At 41.9% G+C, this 26,947-nt stretch overlaps 1 protein-coding gene across 2 annotated transcripts in view; it reads left to right on the forward strand.

Moving 5' to 3' along the window:
• Positions 1-672: 672 nt before the first annotated feature.
• Positions 673-26,947, forward strand: part of kcnq2b (potassium voltage-gated channel, KQT-like subfamily, member 2b) — a 171,608-nt gene continuing 145,333 nt past the window's right edge. For both annotated transcript variants that reach the window (XM_078554822.1, XM_078554823.1), the window contains exon 1: positions 673-1,019. In XM_078554822.1, the coding sequence (XP_078410948.1) occupies positions 706-1,019 (314 nt within the window). In that variant the 5' untranslated portion in view covers positions 673-705. The remainder of the gene's footprint in view (positions 1,020-26,947) is intronic.

The following is a 26,947-nucleotide window of genomic DNA, read 5'->3' on the forward strand; positions in this document are numbered from 1 at the left end:
AGTTTAAAGGAACCTTACAAACATTAAACCAAAATGTGATTAAAGGGGTCAACAAAACACCCCAGTCCCCGCGGTGCCCACCGGGCACAGAAAGGAAACACTTGTAATTCTTTCGAGTTATCAACAGATTGCATGTAACTCTTTCGAGTACATTCACAGTTCTTGGTTTCAGGGAGTGGGACATGAACCCACAACCTTCTGATTCAAAGGCGAGGGTGCTATGAACTGAGCCACAGCTTGTAGGGGTACAGGGAAATAGCAGGAGGGAGTGGGATTCATTAGATAGCTCTTTCAAAAAGCTGGCACGGGCATGATGGGCTGAGTGGCCTCCTCCTGTGCATTAAGATTCGGATGTAAAACGGCGAAACCAAAGCGCCATCGGAGCTGGGAGGTTCCATCATGAATGTTGAATTTGGGGAGATTGGAAGGGGTTAAAGATCTGCTTGTGCCGTGTCCCCGGGCTGCGCAAGTGCAGTTTGCTGGGAATGTGGCTGTCAGTGTGCGGATGGAGGAGCTGTGGCTCTGAGACTGGATTCATTGTCTACAACGCGGGTCTGGGTGGGGGGACGGGAGGGGGGTGAGCGGAGAGGAAAAAAAAAACCCCGGGGGGAGGAAGAGAGCGTCGGGGAGGCGGAGGCAGAGGCAGGGCACAGCATGATCCCAGGGAATCCCCACGGCAGCCGGGCAGGTTGCTGAATCTTAACCATGGTGCAGAAATCCAAGAGAAACGGGGAGGCAGGGGCTGGGCCGGGGGAGAAGAGGCTGAAGGTGGGCTTCGTGGGCATCGATGGAGGGACCGAGGGGGCGATCAGCGCCGGGGCGGACTCCTCCTGCACCCGGGACGGAGCTCTGCTCATCGCCGGCACAGAGGGCACCAAGCGCGGCAGCATCTTGGGCAAGCCCCGGTCCGGAGCGGGCAAACGCCCGAAAAGGAACGCGTTTTACAGAAAACTGCAGAACTTTATGTACAATGTGCTGGAGAGACCTCGGGGATGGGCGTTCATCTACCATGCATATGTGTAAGTAACGCCAAAACATACCTAACGCGGTGGTGGGGTGGTGGGTGTGGGGGTGAATCGAACCCTCTGTCGCAGTCTGGGATTCTCACACAGCATCAGATCATTGGGGAAATTCAACTCCAGCCATAGAGCGGAAAAAAGAAGGGGATGATCAGTTGAGATGCTTTGTTTATTTTATCATCCTGTGTTTTCCTATAATTCCTATGTATTTGTGTGTATGTGTGTATTTGTGTGTATGTGTGTATATTTGTGTATATTTGTGTGTGTGTGTATTTGTGTGTTATCCCGTCAAATTTCCGGGCTCTTTTGTTTTCCCCCCTCTCAGATTCTCTAGCGCTGGAGCAGCCTGGATTTAAACCGATGGGATCAGCAAAAAAAAAATAATCATTCGATCGATGAGCAGGAAAGAGTGAGAGTGCGAGAGGGGAGTGAATGAGCTCTTGAAGGAAGCAGGATGAGGATCAGGGGCCAATCAGACAACTTGTGTCACTAGCTGGCAGTGAACACTTAAGCACCTTGCATAGATTTTAATTCCAATTTAATTCCTGAAACTCACCCAGCCAGTGGAAGTGTTTGGTGATGGGGTTCCAGTCGCCTTTGACAAGAGTTCAGATCAGTTTAGTGAGAAGAGAATTTTTATTAATAAAATATCTGCTGGAAACACGATTGATTTTTTTGCGTTTCACTCACATTGGCAGCGACTCTAAGACTTGTATTGCTGCATGAAGTGAGAGAGGGAATTTTATTACGTATTTCAAGTTATCTATCTTGATAGAGCTTTTTAAAAAGCTCTATTATGCATTACGGGAATCGGCGTTGTTTTGCTGATGAAACTGGCATTTAGTGTCTAACCCTAATTGGCCCTGGCAGTCCAAAACAAAAACAGAATTACCTGAAAAAACTCAGCAGGTCTGGCAGCATCGGCGGAGAAGAAATCAGTTAACGTTTCGAGCCTTCATGGCCCTTCGGCAGAACTGAAGCATAGTTAGAAGGGAGAAATATAAATGGCAGTGTCGTGTTTGGCCTTTTTGAACCGCTGTTCATTTTTTACACATATGGATGGCTTCAAAAACTGCCCAACTTCCCCTTGTCATTTTTTTCGCCATCTCTTTACGAAGATTGACACTAGCTCTGTCAACGTTTCGAATGGAAATCATGTATGTAAACAGCTCCTGTAATGGTGTAGTTGCAGGCTCTGGCCAGCAGCTGATGCTGTGCAGTTACTTCCTGAAGTCTTGTCATCTCATCTCTATATATATATAAAGAAGATTTGTAAAGGATACGATGTCTCTAATTTTTTTCAAGATGTGATTAAAGTAATGAACCGGGGAATGTCTATGGATGTTGTTTATATGGACTTCCAAAAGGTATTTGATAAAGTCCCACCTAAGAGATTATTAGCTAATGTTGAAGTTCATGGAATTCAAGGCAAATTGGATAGAAAATTGGCTGAGCAGCAGGAGAGAGAGGAGGGATGATGAACAGGTTCGCTAATTGGCAGAATGTGACTAGTGGTTTCCTGCAGAATCTGTGTTGGGGCCTTAACTATTCCACATATTTATTAACAAGTTAGATGATGGAATAGAGAGCCACATATCCAAGTTTGCTGATGAGACAAAGATAGGCGACATCATAGATAGAAACATAAAATTATAAAGAGATTACAGATTAAGTTAAAAGCAAAATACTGAGGATGCTGGAAATCTGAAACAAAAACAGATAAACAGAGCTCTGAAGAAGAGTCATACGGACTCGAAACGTTAACTCTGTTTTTAGACCATAAGACATAGGAGCAGAAATTAGGCCATTCGGCCCATCAAGTCTGCTCCGCCATTCAATCATGGCTGATAAGTTTCTCAACCCCATTCTCCCGCCTTCTCCCTGTAACCTTTGATCCCCTTACCAATCAAGAACCTATCTATCTTGGTCTTAAATACACTCAATGACCTGGCCTCCACAGCCTTCTGTGGCAATGAATTCCATAGATTCACCACTCTCTGGCTAAAGAAGTTTCTCCTCATCTCTGTTCTAAAAGGTCTTCTCTTTACTCTGAGGCTGTGCCCTCGGGTCCTAGTCTCTCCTACTAATGGAAACATCTTCCCCACATCCACTCTATCCATGGCAATGCCCCCACCAACCAGAGTCAACTTGCCAATCAACCAGTGCTCTCTTCTCATACAGTGAAGTTGTTGTGTCCCCTGATGTTAGTATTCTTGTGATTGTCTTACTTGGACAGAGCAGACTTGAGGAGCTAAGTGGCCTCCTACAGTTCCTATATATGCCATGTGCAAACATTTTGATTAGTTCAAGTTTCCCAGGAACCAATCAATGACCACTTTAGTGCTAACTTCTTCATCTCTGAGCAGATTGTGATTGGTTCCTGTGGAGCATCTTGATTGATGAAAATACTCTGAGAGACTGTGAACTAAGTTGTGAAATGTGTTTGTTTGGTTCTTGGGTACTTTGGAGTCAATGAGAAAATATTTGTCTTTTATTTTAATTGCCTCTGAACGAGTCAGCATACCCTTTGACTGAATAGTTCCCACCCGCTGATTAATACCACGGGACATCTGTGTGCATTTTAAACACATTTATGCTGTGTTTCTATCAGTGCAAAGATGGGATTGGTTAGATTGCTTTTTTTCACTGTAATGGTTTATAAATCATTGATTGAAGGAGTGCTGAGGTACAAATCCATGTGGCTTTCTAGAAGCAGGAAACTTTATGTGCCACTAACTAAAAGGTGTTTATATACATAGTGATTGTGTCCAATGTCCTGAAATTTAATGGAGCCTTTTATGTGGAGTCAGGATAATTCTGGAGTTACATACTGGATAGTTGTAATGTTAAAAGCTTACTGCACAGAAACAGGCCATTCAGCCCATTGTTACCATACTGGCTCTTTGAAAGAGCTAACCGATTAGTTCCTCTTTCCCCTACTCTTTCCCAATCGCCCTGCAATCTTGTTTCTTTTTGAGTATTTCTCCAATTCCTATTTGAAAGTTAATATTGAATCTGTTTCCACTGCCCTTTCAGGAAGTGCATCCCAAATCATAGTTCAGGAAGTGTAAGAGCTGGACTGTAGCAAGCTGAGGCTAGGAATTGTACTGTTCCTCCTTGGGGTTCTAGGACCAACATCATTAAAATATTGATTATCTGGCTATTATCTGATTACTATTTATGGGAGCTTGCTGTGCACAAATTGGCTACTGCATTTCCAACATTATATCAGTGACTATACTTCAAAAAGTACTTCATTGGCTGTGTTATGAACGGTGTTATAGAAATGGAAGCCTTTATTGGGATTCTTATGGTTTTGTTAATTATATTAAAGGGATTTTGGGATCGGAGAAAAGTTTACATGGTTTTCACCTTCACCACTTCCATCTTGTCAATGGGGTATTGGGTTACAGAAGAAGTGGGCAGGAGACTGAGTAAAGTTGCTAATAGGAAGAAAGCTCAGGTAACATTGTGAAACTCTCATATGACCTATTGAGATTAACACAGCAATGTTCTGTTCTGAATATAGAATTCAAAAGTGACAGGTTTTTTTTTTGTTAATCGGAAGTGGCATACTAATCATTACTATAGAAAACACGCTGAACACAGCAAGGATTATATATCAATGCCCAGTTGCTGGGTAGTGAACGTTGTCAGAATTAGTCATTGGTCCTAAGAACGATGATGTCAATCTTCCGAGAAATACTCTGTCAGCACAGAAGATTTGTCATAGAAAAACTCTTCCTTCCACACAGCGGTGTATATTGTTCTCTATAAATTGCACCCTGGAGCAAATTTAAGGCTGTAACCTCATTTTCATGGATGGTTACACTTATCATTGTATCAAACAACACAGCACAACATCGTGTCTGTGCTGGCTCTTTGAAAGGGCTATCCAATTAGTCCCAGCCCTCCTGCTTTTTCTCCTTAGCCCTGCAAACCTTTCCTTTTCAAGTATTTATCCAATTCACTTTTGAAGGTCATTACTGAATCTGCTTCCACCGCCCTTTCAGACCGTGCATTCCAGATTGTAACAACTTATTGCACAGAGAAAATCTTCATCTCCTTTTCTGATTCTTTTGACCATAAATCTGTATTTCCCAGTGACTGACCCTCCTGCCAGTGAAAGCACTTTCCCCCTATCTGTTGTATCAAAACCCTTATGATTTTGAATACTTCCATTAAATGTTCCTTTAAACTTCTCTGCTGTAAGGAGAACATCCCCAACTTTGCCAGTCTCTCCACATTACTGAAATCCCTCATCCCTGCTTTTGCTTCAATCTCAGCTACTTGCAGCTCAGAAATAGACAATTCAGCTCAACAGTCTATGCCAGAGTTAACGTTCCACACAAATCCCCTCCCACCCTTCTTCACCTAAGGCCATCAATATATCATTTTATTCCTTTATCCTTCATGTGCTTATCTAGCCTTCCCTTGAATTTGCCTCATCTACTCCATGTGATAGCGGCTTTCATATTCTCACCACTCTCTGGGTTGAGAAGATCCTCCTGAATTCCTGACTGCTTTAATTAGTGACTATCTTATATTTATGGTCCCGAGTTCTGGTCTCACCCAGAAGCGGGAATAGCTTCTCTACATTGACATTACCATATCACACCTCACTCTCTTTTTATACAGAAAAGATCCCCTGTCTGTTTGATCTTTCCTGATTGGTAGAACCTCTCCGTTCTGGTATCATTTTAATGAATCTTTTTTTTCACATTCAGTGCTTCTAGGTCTTTCTATAATTTGGAGACCAGAACTGTTCACTCCGAATGCAATCTAACCAAGATTCAGTACAAGTTTAGCAAAGCTTCTCTACTTTTCAATTCTATCCATCTGGAAATGAGTCCCAGTGTTTTATTTTCTTTCCTTTGTTACCTGCATCGCTACTTTGAGTGATTTGTGTGTTTGTAACTCCAGATCCTTTTGCTCCTCTATCCCATTTAGACTCATTAGTCCAAAGAATACCTTATCTCTTTATTCTTCCTATCAAAATTGGAACATAGGAGCAGGAGTGGGCCATTCGGCCCCACATACCTGCAGCCCCCATTTAACGACATCAGCTGATCTTCTACCTCAACAACATCTTCCTGCACTATCACCATAACCCTTAATGTTATTAGTATCTAGAAATCTATCGATCTTTGTCTTGAACATACTCAATGACTGATCCTGTACAGCCTTCTGGAGTAGGGAATTCCAAAAATTTACCATCCTCTGACTGAAGAAATTCCTCCTCATCTTGGCCCAAAATGGCCTTCCCCAATCCTGAGACTGTGTCCCCTGGTTCTAGACCCACCAACCAGGCGAAATGTCCTTCCTGATCTACCCTTTTGGGTCCTAAAAGAACTTGGTACAATTCAATGAGATCACCTCTCATTCTTCTAAACTCCAGAGAACACAGGCCTAGTTTTTTCAATCTTTCCTCGTAGCATTATGACACAGCCGATGGTAAATACTGAGCTGTTCAAATCCCAGAGGGAAACTTGAAACAACTGTCTTAACCCATTTTGCAATTTGTATGTTTCGAGATGCAGTCTTTGAATTCAGTTATAATAAGACCACTGAGCCTCAAGAGATTTTTATAAAACTAAATTAACCATTTATTAACACAAAAAAGATTGTAAGCACATAGAACCATAGAAAGGTTACAGCACAGAAGGAGGCCATTTGGCCCATCTTGTCCATGCCAGCCTGAGGATACCCAGGTGCCCTTTCTAATCCCACCTTCCTGCACCTGGCCCATAGCCTTGCAGCTTACAGCACTTTAGGTGCAGATCCAGGTACTTTTTAAAAGAGTTTAAAGTTTCTGCTTCTACCACCAACTTGGGCAGCGAATTCCAGACACCCACTACCCTCAGCGTAAAAAAGTTCTTCCTCATGTCCCCCCTACACTTATTTTGAATCAATGTCCCCTAGTTCTAGAACTCTCCATCAAGGGAAACAATTTTATCCTGCCCACTCTATCTATTCCCCTCATAATTTTGTATACCTCAATCAAATCACCTCTCAGCCTTCTTTGTTCTAAGGAAAATAACCCCAACCTATCCAATCTCTCCTCGTGTCTACTCTTTTCTAACCCTGGCAACATTCTTGTAAACCTCCTCTGCACTCTCTCCAGAGCTATTATGTCCTTCTTGTACTACGGTGACCAGAACTGCACACAATACTCCAGTTGTGGCCTCACCAGTGTTTTATACAATTCCAACATTATATCCTTACTTTTATATTCTATACCTCTGCCAATAAAGGAGAGCATTCCATATGCCTTCTTTTCAACCTCGTCTACTTGAACTGCTGCCTTCAGGGACCTGTGTACTTGTACGCCAACATATATCGGTCTACAAAATTATTACTATAATAGCTACAGAAATCCCCTAATTAATCTGACTCCTAGGTGCACCTTCGTTAAGGCAACAGTAAAACACATAGATTTAAACAGACCCCTGGCAAAGCACACTCTGGACAGATGCATTAAAAATGAGTTTCTTTCAGCTCTGGGTCATTGCAGACAATGGCTTGAGGCTTACAGGCTGGAAGCTTTAGATCTTAGAATCCCTCCTCTTTTACCAACAGCCTTCTCTTCCTTTATACATATTTTCCTCTTTGAATGTAAATTCTCATTGTATCACTAGGTTTTTTGAACTTTACCTCTTCTAACAATAAAACCCTTTCATAACACCAATTTTATTAGTAAGCTTTGGAAAAAGTAGACAAATTGTTTGGTTTCTCCTGGATAGGTGTAATATTTCACCCATTCTTTTGAATGCTTTATTTAAAAATGTAAATTGCCCCCTTTACACTTCACCTTGTAATTTCCCTGTTTTCCTAATTAACATTTCAAATCTACTTCTCTTCTATATATCAAAGCCTCCAGGCCAGCTGGCTTTAATCCCATTAAAACACACACACATACAGACACATAGATACCCACATCACTAAACTCTATTTTAAAACAATTTCCAATAACATTATAGACATTATTATATCCTCTTGACATCCCCCTCGAAAAATGAACCGCCATAATTCTAAAAGACAGCTTCATTTTTATTAACCCATCTTACACTATCTCCTATACTTATCTATATACTTACGCTATTACATTACCGGATGCATGCATTAACATAACAATGTATATACAAATCCTTGGTATCAGCAGAAATCATTCCGATTCAGTGTCCAGATTTTAAAATGTCCAATTTTCCCATTAAGCTTCAAACTTTTGATAAAGCATCTGCAATCAGATTCTCTCAGCCAGCAACATATATAATTTGTAGATTTAATGGCTGCAGTAATAAACTCCACCTGAGCAGCCTTGCACTTTTGTCTCAAAATTTGTCCAGAAACTTTAAAGGATTGTGGTCTGTATAAACAATTGTTTCTACTGAATTGTTTACCACATAGATTTTAAAATGCTGCAATGCCAACACCAAAACCAACATCTCTTTTTCGATCATTGAATATCTTCTCTGTTGTGCATTCAATTTCTGTGAGAAATACCCCATCAGGTTTTCAGTTCCAGTGTTATCTTCTTGTAACATTATGGCCGCAATGCCCATATCGCTTGCGTCAACGGCCAACTTAAATTGCTTGGCGTAATTGGGTACTGTCAAAACTGGTGTCGTAGTTAATACACTTTTAAAACTGTCAAATGCCTTCTGACACTCCAGTGTCCACTGAAACTTCTTGTTTTTTTTAATAGTTTAGTCAGTGGAGCAGCTACACTGCTAAAATTTGGTACAAATTTCCGGTAAAACCCACTCATGCCCAGAAATCTCAAAACTTCTCGTTTTGTTGTAGGCACTGGGAAATCCACGATAGCCTTGACTTTCACATCTCTTGGAGCCACCTTATCATGTCCAATGGTATGGCCTAGATACTTAACTTGTGCTTTTGCAAATTCACTTTTAGCCAAGTTCATTACCAAATTAGCTTCTTGCAATCAGTGCAATAAATGCTCCCCCCACACCTGACTGAAAACTATTAAGTCATCAGTTGCTTAGACCTGCAATTACTTTGTTTGTCAGTCTTTGAAATGTCGCAGGTGCATTCTTCATATCAAATGGCATGACTTTAAACTGATATAGTCGATTTGGCGTCACAAAAGCCGATAGCTCCTTTGCTCTCTCCAATAACGGTAACTGCCAATATCCTTTTAGCAAGTCAATCTTTGTGATAAATTTTGATTGTCCCACTTCCTCAATAAAATCCTCCAACCATAGTATAGGATATGAAACTACTTTTGTCACCATATTCACCTTCCGATAGTCTACACACAGTCTTTGTGTTCCATTCAGTTTCAGTACCAACACAACAGATGAACTCCAGTTACAGCAACTAGACTCAATGATATCACTTTGAAGCATGAAATCAATTTCTTTTTGTACTTGTGATAACTTTGCTGGATTTAATCTATAAGGACGTTGCCTTATCAAAGATGAAACTTCAACAGACACATCATGTACAGATAAATCTGCCTTCCCCAACTTATTCCCACAAATTGGTTTGTTTGACTGCAATAGCTTTTCCAAATCACTTTGATGCTTGTTTGGAAGGTAACTCAATATTTCATTTAAATTTTCAAGTACCCCCTCATTATCCAATTTAATTCGAGGAAAATCAATTTCAGAGTCCTGCACTTCTACCTCTTCCTCATCATCCACCATCGCTAACACCTCTTTTTATTCCTCTTCCCTATCAAAGTACTTCTAAAGCATATTTACATGACACGCCTTCTGCTTCTTCCTTCTATCTGGAGTATTTATTAAATAATTTACTTCACTAAATTTCTTTTCATCCTGCAAGGCCCACTAAATCTTGTCTTTAATGAGTCACCCAGTACTGGTAACAGAACTAGCACTCTCTCTCCAGCAACAAAATTCCGAGTTGTAGCCTTCTTGTCTGCTTTCAGTTTCATCACTTGCTGTGATATCTTTAAATGTTCCCTAGCCAACTCACGTACTCTGTCCAATCTCTCTCTGAAGTTTGATACGTAATCCAGGAGAGTAGCTTCTGAATTTTGATCCACCAATTTCTCATAAATCAATTTCAGTGGTCCCCTTACCTCATGACCATAAACTAGTTCAAAAGGGCTAAAACCAGTCGATGCATTAGGAGCGTCTCTAGTAGCAAATAGCAAAAATAGAATTCCTGTATCCCAATCTTGTGGATAATCTTGACATCATGCTGTCATCATAGTTTTTAAAGTTTGATGCCATCTTTCCAAAGCCCCTTTTGTGACTCGGGGTAGTAAGCTTTTGATTTAAACTGTTTTATCCCCAAACTGTTCATTACTTCCTTGAACAGCTGTGACATGAAATTTGACCCCTGATCTGATTGTATTTCTTTAGGTAAACAATATCTTGTGAAAAGTGTAACTAACACTTCCACAATCTTCTTTGTTGTAATGCTTCTTAACGGTATTGCACCAGGAAACCTGGTAGATGCATCCATTATTGTCAGTAAGTATTGATTTCCACTTTTAGTCTTAGGGAGGGGTCCTATACAATCAATCATGACCCCAGGAAAAGATTCTTCAAATGCTGGTATTGGGATTAAAGGTGCTGGTTTAATCCACTGCTTGTGGTTTCCCTATCACCTGACATGTGTGACATGTTCTACAGACTTTGACTACATCCCTATGCAATCCTGGCCAATAAAATGTCTTTCTATTTTTGCCTGTGTCTTTCTAATTCCTACATGTCCCCCATTGGAATTTCATGAGCAATCCTCAGAATCTCATTTCTATACACAACTTAGATAACAATCTGATATACCTCCTTCCAGTTTTCATTTGCTGATACATGATCCGGCCTCATTAAAATATCACCCTTAAGGTAATAACATTTTGGAATACATTTTGCCTCTCTTTCTGAGTAAGCTGTCTGATATAACTCTTTTAATTGCAAATCCTTTTGCTGCAACTCAATTAACTGCCTCGAGCTAAATGCCTCAACTGCCTTTTTCTCTGCTATGTCTTTCTAAACAATGTTATACAACACAGTGCCTGCTAATTGGATTTCAATACCTTCTTCCTGCCTTTGAACTGCCTGTCCCTCTTGTTTTCTTGTTTCACCCTATTAGCCTATGATCTCGTTATCACACAATCTGGAAACAATCCAGGATGCTCCTTTTGCAACACCTCTGTTGAAAACATTTCTACAGGCTGCTCAACTATCGCAGGCATCACCCAAATCTGTGACCCAGCTATATCATTACCCAAAATAAATCGAACCCCTGCAGTGGGCAACTTTTCTACTACCCCAACGGCCATCTCACCTGTCTTCCATTTACTCTTTAAATTTATCTTCCACTAGGGAATATGTTTAGCATCTCCATTAACTCCACTTATTAACACAATACTCCCTCTGAACAACAAATGTCACTGTCCAACAGCATTAAGAATTGACTAGCCTCTGTGTCTCTTAAAATTTCAACTTCTTTACCTACTTTACCCTGTATACATGGAAAGACTTTCCCTTCACACACAAAATCTTTAAACATTTCTGAAACCTGGTCCTCAGAATTCCCTTGGGTGAATTGTGAACACGTTCCCACTTCTTTACCTATCACTGATTCTCCTTGTTTTACTTGTTCACAAACCACTGATTTTTCCTGTGCCTAACCTCAGAATCCAAAGTACTTTTACTTCCAGAACTTTTCTGCATCCCAATAATTCCAACAGATTTTCCCAGTAATTTCCAGCACACTGACTTCATGTGCCCAACTTGATTACAATGAAAACACCTCAACTTTCAAATGTCATTTCTAGCCCCAGCACCTTTTTATTCTGAGAAAAAACTTACTTGGAATTTCCAGTTACTTCTTCTGTTCCCTGATTACCCACCTTCCTTTCACCTTCCCACTTTCTATCCTTTTCTGATTTAAAAGTGTGATGGAAAAAAGGTTTAGCTCTATGAACTAGCTCATAATCATCAGCTATTTCTGCTGCTTGTCTTACAGAATCAATCCTCTGTTCCTCCACATGAGTTCTCACTACCGAAGAATTGAGCCTTTAAGTTCTTCCAAAAGAATTACTTCTCTAAGAGCTGCATATGTTGTCTCTATTTTTAATGTCCGTATCCACCAGTCAAAATTACTTTGTTTTACACTTTCAAACTCAATATAAATTTCCCCAGGCTGTTTTTTCATATTCCTAAATTTCTGCCTGCATGCCTCAGGAACCAACTCATAAGCACTCAAAATAGCCTTTTTTTAACCATATCATAATTCACCGATACCTCTTCAGACAGCGAAGCAGATACCTCATGTGCTGTACCCACCCACCTGGATTGCAACAGCAATGTCCAGTACTCCTGTGGCCATTTCATCTATCTTCTCAAATGAAATAAAGAATGCTTCAACATCTTTTCCCTCAAACTTTGGAAGAGCTCGTACAAACATAAACATCTTCCCACTGGGTTCTGATCTGGAGATAAGTCATTCCTCACCTCCTGATGTCTCTTTTTTAACTGCCAGCATTTTTCAGTTGGATTTGTCTCTCTCTCTCTCTCTCTCTTTTTCTCTTTCCTCCTTTTCTATATTCACAATTTCTAATTCCCTTTCCTGTTTTCTTTCTCTCTCCTACCATTCTGCCTGTTCCCTTTGGAATGCCCTTTCTCTTTCCCTTTCTTCCAATTCAATCATTTTCATTTGCAACTGAATTTGAGCCCATTCCAATGAACCACCGCTTGGAGAACCCTGTCTCTCAGGAATTCTTTCCAATTTCAAATGCTGTGCAATCACTTCAACTATGTCTGATTTCCTTACCCCTGCAGGCAATCCTAATTATAACTTATCTTCCAACTCTGTTAACTTATTCTTGAATACTTTCTGTAACCCAGCCAGAGTTATATCTTCTACTTCCAAAAATGATTTAGCCGTGGATACAGCCATTTTTGCAGTCTCAGCAATTCAAAAATACCTCACACCAACTCCTGAAAAGTCGTAACCTTAAGATTCACCAATTCCAAACCAATCAAGGAATTACAATTATATCCTGGATGAGCCCCCAGTTATTATGACACAGCCGATGGTAAATGCTGAGCTGTTCAAATCCCAGAGGGAAACTTGAAATAACTGTCATAACCCATTTTTCAATTTGTATGTTTTGAGGTGCAGGCTTTGAATTCAGTAGTAAAAAGACCACCGAGTCTCAAGAGGTTTTTATAAAACTAAATTAAACATTTATTAATACAAGAAATATTGTAAGCACATACAATGTCTACAAAATTACTACTATAATAACTACAGAAATTCCCTAATTAATCTGACTCCTAGTTGCACCTCCGTTAAGGCAACAGTAAAACACATAGGTTTAAATAAACCCCTGGCAAAGCACACTCTGGACAGTCGCATTCAAAATGATTTTCTTTCAGCTCTGGGTCCTTGCAGACAATGGCTTGAGGCTTATTGGCTGGAGGCTTTAGATCTTAGAATCCCTCCACTTTTACCAGCAGCCTTCTCTTTCTTTATACATATTTTCCTCTTTGAATGTAAATTCTCATCGTATCACTAGATTTTTTTGAACTTTTCATAGCACCAATTTTATTAGTAAGCTTTGGAAAAAGTAAACACATTGTTTGGTTTCTTCTGGCTAGGTGTAATATTTCACCCATTCTTTTGAATGGTTTATTTAAAAATGCAAATTGCCCCCTTTACATTTCACCTTGTAATTTCCCTATGTTTACCTAATCAACATTTCAAACCTACTTTTCTTCTATACATGAAAACCTCCAGACCAGCTGGCTTTAATCCAATTAAGACACACACACATACAGACACATAGACGCAGATACCACTAAACTCTATTTTAAAAAATTTCCAATAGCATTGTAGACATTATTATATCTTCTTGACAATAGGACAACCCCCCACCATCCGTGGCATTAGCCGGGTGAACCTTTGTTGCACTCCCTCTATGGCCAGTATGTCCTTACTTAGGTAAGGAGACCAAAACTGTACACAATACTCCAACTGTAGTCTATTCGAAATATAACACCTCATATTTGCCTGTATTGAAACAAAAAGCATAAACTGCCTGGTATCTTCTTTGGAGAGAGGAGCAGAGTTAACATAACATTTCTGGTTAGTGATCTTTTTCAGAACCCTCCACAGATGCTTCCTGACCTGCCGAGTATTTTCAGCAATTTCTGTTCTTATTTGAGATTTCCATAATCTGCAGTTTTTGGCTTTTGTATTTTTACTGAAGTTCATTTAAGAAAATAAAAACCTGAGAAATAGGAGCAGGAGTGGGCCATGTGCACATCGAGCCTGCTCTACCATTCATGGCTGATCTTGGGCTTCAACTCCACTTTCCTGCCCACTCCCCATATCTCCTGATTTCCTGAGACACCAAAAATCTGTCTATCCCGGCCTTAGATGTACTCAACAATGGAGCATCCACAACCCTCTGCCAAAAGTTCACAATCCTTTGAGGGAGGTAATTTCTCCTCATTTCAGTCTTAAATGATCGGCCCCTTATCCCGTGGTTTAGATTCTGCAGCCAGGGGAGACAACATGCCAATCACATGCCTGTTCTGCAAGTTTATTAATGTCTTTCTATATTTTGTCACAGTCTTCCTCTGCATTAATGACCACTGCTTTGCCCACAATTTAGCTTCATCCTCAAACTTTGAGATTGGGCTTCCAATTCCTCTGTCCAAATCGTTTATCTAAATTGTGAATAATAGTGGTGTCAGTAGTGATCCACTTGGAACACATTCCTCGTCTGTAATGGAGGATTGGTATTCTTGGGATTATAGTTCTGTCAAAATCCCGATCAATACCTGCAGTGTTTGCTGATTAAGCTCAGTCAGTAACAAAGCAGCACTCGCTTCAGAGCCTAAGGTACAACTCTTTATGGCTGGGCCAACCAAACTAATTTTCTTTATTCATTCAGTGCACGTGGGTATTGCTGACAAGTCCAGTTCCAATGCCTCTTAACTGAGTGACTTAGCTAAGCTATTTCAGAGGGCAGTTGGGAGTCAAACACATCTGGGGTGGAGTACCATGCCGCCCCCCCAAGGTGAATTTCGAGGCGGAGGGGCCATTTAATTGGGCTGAAAGGTGCGGGGTGGGGAACCCCTGACTTTTCACTTCTACCCCGATTAAGTCGGGGGTGTGAATGCTTGTGGCTGGCCTTTCTGCTCCTGCGCCCATTGAGGACCTCAAGTGGGCAATTAATACCCACTTAAGGGCCTTATCCAACCGCTGGTACTCAACTAACATCAACCAGGGTATTTGCCACATAGGGAGCCTGAAAAGCAAACTCTGTTGCATTTATTGCGGGGTCCCAGGGTTCCTTGTTGTCAGGCACTCAGTGCCTGATCGAGTGGCCTGGCTTCAGGAAGGGTGGAAGCCGCTGTGATCCACCCTCCCCCCAACTTGCTGCCGACTCCCCATCTAGCGACACCCTCTCTCCTTGCAATCACTCACCTGTGGCCTGGGTCCCTCGCTGATCCTGGGCCTCTAGTGGGTGCATTGCTTGAAGCTACCGCCGCTCCTGATGGTGCTATCTACAATGCAGAGCTGCCAGCCATTTGAATCCAATCAGGCATTGCTGTCGAGGTTCCAGCACCTTCAGGACAGATGTCCTGCCTCCAAGAGCTGTCAGCCAATCAGAGGCTGGCAGCTCTTCGGTAACAGTAGAGTCACCAGGAGTGAGAGGCCCCAGGGAGGAGGCCCTTCCCATGGGAGATGCCCTTCCCACAGTGCCTGAACAGGTGGGACCCCTGCCAGCCTTTACTGGGCCTCCTGCCCAAGTGGCTACCAGTAGTGGCAGAATGAGGCCCTTAGGTGGCCATTAATTGGTCACTTAAGAGCCTCAATTAGCCTAGGGGTGGGAAGGACACCCTCTCATGCTTCCCCACCCCGGACATAACTGGGGCGAGTTTGAAAGACGATGGGTTCTCCTTACTGCACGTCCCTGCCCCATTAAATAGCCCCACTGCCTCTCGGGCTGCTCCTCGGGGACATTAAATTCTGCCCAATGTTTCCACTTGTGGCAGAATCCAAAACTAGAGGCCCTATGTACAAGATAATTACTAATAAATCCTTTAGAGAAATAAGGAGAAATTTCTTTAAAATATGGTACTCCCTATTGAAGGATGGGGTTGAGTCAAATAACTTAGATGCTTTCAAAAGGAAACAGACAAGAGAAAATGGAATAGAAAGGATTGCTTAAAGGTTGAGTTTAGGTCGTTGGAATAGGAAGGTAAACACCAGCACTGACTAGTTGGGCTGAATGGCCTGTTTCTGTGCTGTATATTCTATGTAATTCATTATAGTTTCTCCTGAAATTCTTTAGGAGCTAACAAAACTTCTAACAGCATACTGAACCCGTGCCATACCCACTCAAGGAGTGTTTGATGGGAAAGTGTAGAGGGAACTTTAATCTGTACCTAACTCCATGCTTTGAGAGTGCAGAGTTTGCATGTTCCTGTCAGGATTAAAGGCAAAGTTAACAGGCATAGGGAACCTTGGTTTTCAAGGGATATTGGCGATCTGGTTAAGAAGAAGAGAGAGGTGTATAGCAGGTATAGGCAACAAGAAGCAAATGAGGTACTTGTAGAGTATAGAAAATGTAAGAAAATACTAAAGAAGGAAATCAGGAAGGCAAAAAGAAGATATGAGGTTGCTTTGGCAGATAATGTGAAGGTAAACCCAAAGGGTTTCTACAAGTATATTAAGAATAAAAGGGTAGTAAGGGACACAATTGGTCCCCTTGAAGATCAGAGTGGTCGTCTATGTGTGGAGCCTCACGAGATGGGGGAGATCTTAAACAGTTTTTTTGCATCAGTATTTACTCAGGAAATTGGCATAGTGTATAAGGAAGGAAGGGAAACAAGCAGTAGTTTCATGGAACATATAGATATTAAAGAGGAGGAGGTGCTTGCTGCCTTACAGCGAATAAAGGTAGATAAATCCCCCGGGCCTGACATGATATTCCCTCGGACCTTGAGGGAGACTAGTGTAGAAATTGCAGGAGCCCTGGCAGAAATATTTTAAATGTCCTTAGCCACGGGTGAGGTGCCGGAGGATTGGAGGGTAGCTCATGTTGTTCCGTTGTTTAAAAAAGGCTCCAAAAGTAAACCAGTTAATTACAGGCCAGTGAGCCTGACGTCAGTAGTAGGTAAATTATTGGAAGGTGTTCTGAGAGATCGGATATATAATTATTTGGACAGCCAAGGGCTGATTAAGGATAGTCAGCATGGCTTTGTACGTGGTAGGTCGTGTTTAACGAACCTTGTAGAGTTTTTCGAGGAGGTTACCAAGAAAGTAGATTAAGGAAAGGCTGTGGATGTTGTCTACATGGACTTTAGTAAGGCCTTTGACAAGTCCCACATGGGAGGTTAGTTCAGAAGGTTCAGACACTTGGTATCCATGGAGAGGTTGTAAACTGGATTCGAAATTGGCTGTGTGGGAGAAGACAGAGAGTGGTAGTGGATGATTGCTTCTCAGACTGGAGGTCTGTGACTAGTGGTGTGCCTCAGGGATCTGTACTGGGACCATTGTTGTTTGTTGTCTATATCAATGATTTGGATGATAATGTGGTGAATTGGATCAGCAAGTTTGCTGATGACACTAAGATTGGAGGCGTTGTGGACAGCGAGGAAGGCTTTCAAAGCTTGCAGAGAGATCTGGACCAACTGGAAAAATGGGCCAGAAAATGGCAGATGGAATTTAATGCGGAAAAATGTGAGGTGTTACATTTTGGAAGGTCAAACCAAGGTAGGACATACACAGTAAACGGTAGGGCACTGAGGAGTGCGGAGGAACAAAGGGGTCTGGGAGTTCTCCCTGAAAGTGGCGTCACAGCTAGACAGGGTTGTAAAGAAAGCTTTTGGCATACTGGCCTTCATAAATCAAAGTATTGAGTATAGGAGTTGGGATGTTATGGTGAGGTTGTATAAGACATTGGTGAAGCCAACTTTGGAGTATTGTGTGCAGTTCTGGTCGCCTAACTACAGGAAGGATATCAGTAAGATTGAGAGAGTGCAGAGAAGATTTACTAGGATGTTGCCGGGTCTTAAGGAGTTGAGTTACAGGGAAAGATTAAACAGGTTAGGACTTTATTCCTTGGAGCGTAGAAGAATGAGAGGAGATTTGATAGAGGTTTACAAAATTGTGAGGGGTATAGACAGAGTAAATGCTAGTAGGCTTTTTCCACTTAGATTAGGAGAAATAAACACGAGAGGACATGGCTTTAGGTTGAAAGGGGTAAGGTTTAGGGGGAACATTAAGGGGAACTTCTTCACTCAGAGAGTGATGAGAGTGAGGAACGAGCTACCATCTGAAGTGGTAAATGAGGGCTCACTCTTAAGTTTTAAGAATAAATTAGATAGATACATGGATGGGAGAGGTCTGGAGGATTATGGACTAGGTGCAGGTCAATGGGACTAGCGGAATAATATTTCGGCACAGACTAGAAGGGCCAAATGGCCTGTTTTTCTGTGCTGTAGTGGTTCTATGGTTCTGTACCTGCCCTGGGAGTGTTTAATGGGGACAGTGTAGAGGGAACTTTAATTTGTACCTAACTCCGTGCTGTACCTGTCCTGGGAGTATTTGATGGGGTCAGTGTAGAAGGAGCTTTACTCTGTATCTAACCCCGTGCTGTACCTGTCCTGGTAGTGTTTGATGGGGACTGTGTAGAGGGAGCTTTACTTTGTATCTATCCCTGTGCTGTAGCTGTCCTGGGAGTCTTTAATGGAGACAGTGTAGAGGGAGCTTTACACTGTATTGAACCTGGGCTCCAAGCTCTGGAAATCCCTCTCTAAACCTCTCTGCCCATCTACTTCACTTTGTTCCTTTAAGATCATGCTGAAAGCTACCTCTTTAACTGAGCTTTTTGTCATAAAAGCAAAATACTGCAGATGCTGGAAATCTGAAACAAAAAACAGAAAATGCTGGAAAAACACAGCAGGTCTGGCAGTATCTGTGGTGAGAAAAAAAACACAGTTAACATTTCGAGTCCGTATGACTCTTCCTCAGGGCTTTTTGTCATCTGCCCTTAATATTTACTCATGTGGCTCCATGTCAAATTTTGTTTGATAATCACTCCTGTGAAGTTGTTGGAGGGTGGCCAAGTTGTGCTATTAGTGATAGAGTTGATTTGCAGACACTTCTTGGATGAAAACTTTAAGTTTATTTACAATATATTCAGCAGCAACTACATGTGTGCTTTCAACTTCAATTCTAACTCTACACTGACTGCTGAGGTAGCCCGTGTTACTCTCCTATTGGTTACTACAGATCATGTGATCTTGCCTAACAAGTATTATTCTTAAAGGTACATCGCACACTAAATAAAACCATAATTACTACAGGAGTGTCATGGGGGGCATTGTACTATGTTGAAGGCACTACATAAATGCAAGGTGTTGTGAATGAATGAATTATTCGGGAGAGATGTACAATGAGCTGCCGGCTCACTATCACTTGTTTTGCAATATTGCACCAATTCAAGGTCAACTCCAACTAACCTACAACTAAACCAAGACTTGATGCAAGGAAATCCCCCCCAGTGATTGAGAGCCTTGGGACTATTTGACGATTTTTGTCCATCAGCCCCAAGCTATCTGGGCTATTACTTTGTCTAGCTGCATTGCAACTGACCTTTAGCATTCATTACAGGCCACACTGCTAGATACCCATACCCCTGAAATAAATACAAAAAAATGCTGGAAAAGCTCAGCAAGTCTGGCAGCACCTGTGGAGAGAGAAACAAAGTTAACGTTTCCAGTCCATATGACTCTTCTTCAGCTAACACTACCAAAAACAGATTAATTGATAATTCATCGCACTGCTGTTTGTGGGACTTTATATGTACATATATGTATGATCATATGACAGAATATCTCAAAGCACATGGACGAGTGATCTGATCTGGAATACTCTCCCCCAAAAGGTTGTGGATGCTGGTTTAATTGAAATTCCCCAGACTGAGACCGATAGATTTTTGTTGATAAGTGATATGAGGAAAGGCAGATAAATGGAGTTGAGGTACAGATCAGCCGGAATCAAATAGAATGGTGGAGCAGGTTCAGGGAGCTACCCTCTCTGATAGACGTGCTGTATAAATGCAACTGTCAAAATAAAGAGAAATGCAATGTGAGCAATTCCTTCACTCTATTGGTTGTGAGAAGTTTAAATGTCTACCTAACTCACCACATTGATGAGGCCTTCATACAGGAACTGGTTCTGTTAAATTCCTATTCCTTATCCCTCTCATTCTCGTGACCTGTTGCCTATAATGGCTGTCAGCTCTATCACACTTAAACACTTGACCTTCTTTGTGACTGGCAATATATTTAATGAATATATACATTATGCCTAATGTTGTTTTGGTAGCTGTTGCTTTTAAGTGATTGATTGTGAAAAGACCAATTAAACCCAGCAGTCTTGCAGCAGGCCAGTCCCAATATAACGTTGCCAAGTTGTGTTCTCCCTGGTAACTGGTTTGAGATGAAGTTTAATGTGCAGTTTTCAATTCCAGAGGTCAGAAAGAAAGAAGAGAAAGATGTCCATGTCTATCGCAAATTTCCTGACCTCAGGATGTCCCAAAATGCTTTGCAACCAATGAAGTACCTTTGAAGTTTAGTAATTGTTGTAATGTAGGCATATCGGGATTGTTTTCAGTTTTACAAAGTCTTCATGGCACAGAAACAGGCCCTTCAGCCCATCTGGTCCGTACCGATGTACATGCTTTACATGTACCTCCATCCACCCTTCTTTGTCTAACCCTATCAACATATCTTTCTGTTCCGTTGCCTGCATTTGCTTATCTAGCTTCCACTTGAATATTTTTATGCTATTCGCTTCAACTGTTCCTCTTAGTAAATTCCACATTCTGACAATTCTTTGGTAAAGAAGTTTATCCTGAATTTCCTATTGGATTTATGAGTGACTAACTTACAGTTATGGCCTCTGGATCTCCCCCAGATGGAAACATCTTTTCTGTGTCTACCCTATCAAACTCTTTCATAACCTTGAACGCCTCTTATTAGGTCACCATTCAGATTTCCCTTTTACTGGAGAAAAGAGCTGAACCAACCTGTTCAATCTTTCTTGATGGGTATAAACTCTCCATTTGGTATCATTCTAGTTAATCTAGAATGCATTGCCTTCCCCAGTTAGTAGGTCAGAACCTACTGATTGGCATAGCAGGATTGTTGCTGGGCTAGTAATCCAGAGACCCAGGGTAATGCTCTGGGGACCTGGGTTCCAAACCTGTCAGGGCAGATGGTGGAATTTGAATTCAATAAAATAAAAACCTGGAATTAGAAGTCTAATGATGCCCATGAAACCATTGTTGATTTTTGTAAAAACCCATCTGGATCAGTAAATCTGCTGTCCCTGTCTGGCCTACACGTGACTCCAGACCCACAGCAATGTGGTTGACTCTTAAATTCCCTCTGAACAAGGGCAGTTAGGGATGGGCAATAAATGCTGGCCTAGCCAGCGATGCCCACATCCCATGAATGAATAAAAAAAAGCCTTTCACCTTCTCCAGTGCCTCAATATCCTTTTTACAATATGGAGACCAGACTATTCTCAGTACTGCAAGTCTGCTCGAACCAATCTTCAATATATAGAGTCATAGAGTCATAGAGGTCTGCAGCACAGAAAAAGGCCCTTTGGCCCATCGAGTCTGCACCGGTCAAACAAGTACCTAACTATTCTAATCCCATTTTCCAGCACTTAGGCCCATAGCCTTGTATGCCATGGCATCGCAAGTGCACATCCAAATACTTCTTAAATGTTATGAGAGTTTCTGCCTCTACCACCCTTTCAGGCAGTGAGTTCCAGATTCCCACCACCCTCTGGGTGAAAAAAATTCTTTCTCACATCCTTTTCAAACCCCCTGCCCCTTACCTTAAATCGATGCCCCCTGGTTATTGATCCCTCCAAAAGTTCCTTCCTGTCTACCCTATCTATGCCCCTCATAATTTTATACACCTCAATCATGTTCCCCCTCAATCTCCTCTGCTCCAGGGAAAATAACCCCAGTCTATCCAATCTCTCCATATCATCTCCACTTTTCAATTCTATCCCTATAGAGATGAACCTTGGTGCTTTATTTGCTTTTTTAAATGGCCTTATTAACCTCCAACGCTATTGTTAGTGATCTGTATATCTATACTTAGGTGGTATTGTGGGGCAGTGTCCTTACCTCCGGGTTCAAGTCCCACTTAGGACTTGATGGCCATGGAAGGTGCATTCATAATGCAGCCAATCAGCTTGATTATCATCCTGTAAATCCTTCCAATACACCTGATTGCAGGTGGTAAGTGTGGGAGAATTTTCTGGTCAGCCATATTGCAGAAGACAACAGTAAACCATTAGTACTTTGCCAAGCATAATTATGGATCAATCCAATGGAAGTCCCGTGGTCACCAATGTCCTCTTAGAGCCTGGTATCTGAAGGAGGAGGAGGATCTGTTCCTCAACTACGTTTAGACAATTATTTTTAAGGAGTGTGTGATCTTCCTATTCCTTTCACCAAAATGTACTTATTTATATTGAAGTTCAGTTGCCAACTACATGCCCATTCTGCAAGTTTAGTAATATCCTGGTATAGTTTATCGCAGTCCTCTGTATTAACTATACTCCCCAATTTGGTGTCACTTATAATTTTGAAATTATACTTCCAAATCCAGAATCCAGATTGTTCATGCAAATGGTGAACAGCAGTGATCTCAGCACCGATCCATGTGGAACACTACTTTCCACCATTTGCCAATCTGAGTAACTACTTTAATCCCTAATCTTTTTATTCTGTTTTGTAGCCAGCTTGCTATCCATTCTGCTACCTGTCACCCAGCTCCACATACCTGACCTAATTATGATATTAATTGTATCAGTTGAGGTTGAGTACATACAGGTGATCAGGACTGATTGGGGAAAACATTACAGTGTTGGAAAGAGGGGGTCTCTTTGAGGGGGTAAGGACAGAGTCCATTGCTACTTGGGGTTTTCTATAGGTCTTCCGATAGTGAGAAAGAGTGAGAGAGAGAGAGAGCGAGATTGAGGAACAAGCCTGCAGGGGATTCACGGATGTGCAAGAACATTAGAGTGCTGATACTGGGGGACATTAATTACCCAGGTATCGATTGCAATAATGTTAAAATAAAGGGGAAGGGGAGGGAATAATTTCTGAAATGTGTTCAGGAGAATTTACTTGTTCACTATGTTCTTGGTCCATCGAGAAAGGAGGCATTGCTGGATCTGGTGCTGGGGAATGAGATGGTGGTCCAAGTGGACCAAATGCATGTGGGGGAATGCTCGAGTAAGAGTGATCATTGTATCATAAGGTTTAGATTAGTGATGGAGAAGAGCAAGGAGCAATCTCATATAGAACTCCTAAATTGGAAGAGGGCTAATTTCAATGCAATGACAAGAGATCTAGCCAGGGTAAAATGGAACCAGAGACTGACAGGAAAAACTGTAATGGAATAATGGGTGACCTTTAAGTAAGGGATGCTTCAGGTATAGGCTAGGTTGTAAATGCTGAGTTGTTCAAATCCCAAAGGGAATCTTGAAACAACTGCCACAACTTGTTTTGCAATTTGCACAAATTTCGAGATACATGCCTTGAATTCAGTAGTAATAAGACCACCAAGTCTTCTAGGTTTTTACAAAACTAGATTAAACATTTATTAATAAGAAAAATGATTTTAAATACACACATAGATCTACAAATTACTACTATGATAATTTATAAATTCCCTAATCAATCTAACTCCTAGTTACACTTTCGTTAAGGCAACTGTAAGACACATAGACTTTAAAAGACCCAGGCAAAGAAACATGACACGCTGACCATCTACAAGATGCACTGCGGGAATTCACCAAGGCTCCTTCGACAGCACCTTCCAAACCCACGACCAATACCATCTAGAAGGACAAGGACAGCAGATAGATGGGAACATCACCGCCTGGAAGTTCCCCTCCAAGTCACTCACCATCCTGACTTGGAAATATATCGCTGTTCCTGCTTTGATGAAGTAACATAGAAGCTTGATGAAGAGAATGTGGTGGATATTGTCTATATGGATCTTAAGAAAGTGTTTGAGAAAGAACCATATAAAAGGCTGGTTGATAAAATTGAGGTTTATGGAATAAGAGTGTCAGTACCCAATTGGACAAAAAATTGGGCTGAGAGAAAGCAGCGAGACGTGGTAGATGGTACTTTTTGCAGTATGGGCGGGGGTGTTGGGGGTGATAGAGAGTGGCGTTCCCCATTTGTCAGTGTTAGAAGCACTGCTTTTTCTTTTATATGTAATTGCCTTAGGTCTTGGAATACAGAGTAAAATTTCACACTTTGTCAATGGGCAGAATTCTTACCTCGATGGGCGTGTGGGCCCCACAGGCTCGGTGGTGGGCGGACAGCTGACCCCCACCACTGAAATGGGGCCCGCCGCCATTTTGAATGGGCGGGCCAATTAAGGTCCGCCCAGCGGCCTGACCAACAGGAGGTGCTATGCGCTCCCTGTGCAGGGTGGGGGAGGGAATCCCCAGCTGTCAAAGAGCGCACTGCTCCCTGAGGCAAAGTCCTGTCTCAGGGAGATTCACGAGAGGTAAGTAAACTCTAAAAATAGATAAATATTAAAATTTTTATCATGTCCCCCTCATGTGACAATGTCACACGAGATGGGACATGTTAATAATAAACATAAAATTTATTAAATTTTTAAAAATCGGACATGAAACTTCATCCCGCCAGTGGATGAAGTTTCATTAATAATCTACAGGCCGCTGGGGCTCCTGGCCTGCCCGCCAGCCTTAAGGTTGGCCGGGCAGGGTGTTTAATAAGGTTATTTAGACTGTTAATGGCCTTAATTGGCCATTGACAGGTTGGCGGGTGGACAGCTGATTTCGCTGTCCGCCCACATTCGTGAATATTTAAAGGGACCGGGATGATGTCGGGGGTTCCTCCTGATGTCATCCCGCATCATTTTCCCCTCGGCGAGCGGGCCCCGCCCCCAAATCACTGAGGGGAAAATCCTGGCCAATGGTACCAAACTTGAAGGAGTGACCAACAGTGAGGCCTATATGAATCATTGCAACAGGACATAGATAAGCTAGCAGAATGGGCAGACAAGTGGCAGATAGAATTTAATAGAGAGAAGAGAGAGGCGATGCATTTTGACAGAGAGGATATCGCGAGGCAATTATAGACTAAATGGCACAATTTTAATGCGTGTGCTGGAACAGGGGGACTTGATCTTTGATCATCGATCGTCAATCTTTGAAGATGGCAGAACATATTGAGAGATTAGTTAGTAAAGCATATGGGATCCAGCCCTTCATCAATGGGGAACATTTTCCCCCCATTGTGGGGGAAGTGCGGGAGCGGGTGCCAGTGGCCAGCCTTCCGATCAGTGTCCCCAGCCTCAGGGAGATCAGCTCCGAATAAAAAATTGACAGAAAGGTAATAAAAAAAATTTCCCTGACATGTCCCCTCATGTGACACTGTCACATGTGTTGGGACATGCCCTTAACTTTTATTTAAACATTTGATAAACATTTAAAATCCCTCATGAAACCTCATCCCGCCCGTTTTTCTGAGGCCCGCCTGGGCTCCCGGCCTGCCCACCAACCCTAAGGCTGGACGGGCAGGTCCATCAATCAAGTTATTAATTTTTTAATGGCCTTAATAGGCCGTTGACAGTTCAGGGGGCGCGCAGCCGAAATCTAAATGATGCAGGGTGACGTCAGGACACACGCCTGACGTATCCCCGTGTCATTTGACATGTCAGCGAGCAGGCCCCGCCCCCGCTCGCCGACTGGATTGAGCACAAAAGCAGGGATGTTATGCTGAACATACATAAAGCTCCGGTTAGGCCCCAACTAGAGTGCTGCATCCAGTTCTGGTCACCACACTTTATGAAGGATGTGAGGGTCCTTGACGGAGTGCAGAAGGGATTTACCAGTATGGTTCCACAGATGGGGGATTTTAGTTACAAGGTTAGGTTGGAAAAGTTGCAGTTGTTCTCCTTGGGGCAATGGAGATTGAGGGGAGACTTGATAGAAGTGCACAAGACTATGACAGGTTTAGATAAGTTAGACAGGGAAAATATCTTCTCATTAACTGATTGCAGAAGGATTAAGAGACACAGATTTAAGGTTTTGAGCAAGAGATGCAGGGGGAATGCAAGGCATAACTTTTTTATGCAGCGAGTGGTAATGACCAGGGACTCGAGGATGGTGGAATTGGAACCAATCAATAGTTTCAAAAGGAAATTGGATGGGCACTTGAAGGAAATACACTTGCAGGGCTAGGGGGATCGTGCGAGGTAAGGAGACTAACTGCATTGCTCTGCGGGGAACCGGCATGGACTTGATGAGCTAAATGGCCTCCTTTTGTGCCATAGGTGACTCTAGGTGAAGAGCGTTGATTGGATGGTTACTTGAGCACATATAAAGAGACACTTACTGCCACAGAAGTAAAGTGGAATCAGGATATATATACCTGTACTCTTTCACTCTGTGAGTAAATCTATTACAAGTAAAGACTGGCTCTGGTTTCCTCCTTCATTATATTATCAGTTTATTTTTGGAAAACCAACTATATTACATCTACTCAATTACTTTTATATTATCTTCTTGTAACTTCTTCAAAGAATTCAGGAAGATTAGTTAAGCATGATCTTACCATTTGAAATCCATGTTGAATGGTCTTTATTAGGTTTTCAGTTTCTAGATGTTTTTCTATTACATCTTTGAGGAAGGATTCTATTATCTTTCCTACCATCGATATTAAGCTAATTCCTTTGTAATTCATCAGGTTTGTTCTATCTTTGTTTTTATATATATGAATCACTTTAGCTGACCACCAGCCCTTTAGCTCTATTTCCTCTTGTAATGAATTTAGTTATGCCCTGCTATGCCTTCCCTAGCTTCTTTTAGTATGTATGGATGCA

The sequence above is a fragment of the Cetorhinus maximus genome, chromosome 13, assembly GCF_964194155.1.
Source record: "Cetorhinus maximus chromosome 13, sCetMax3.hap1.1, whole genome shotgun sequence".
Lineage (NCBI taxonomy): Eukaryota > Metazoa > Chordata > Chondrichthyes > Lamniformes > Cetorhinidae > Cetorhinus > Cetorhinus maximus.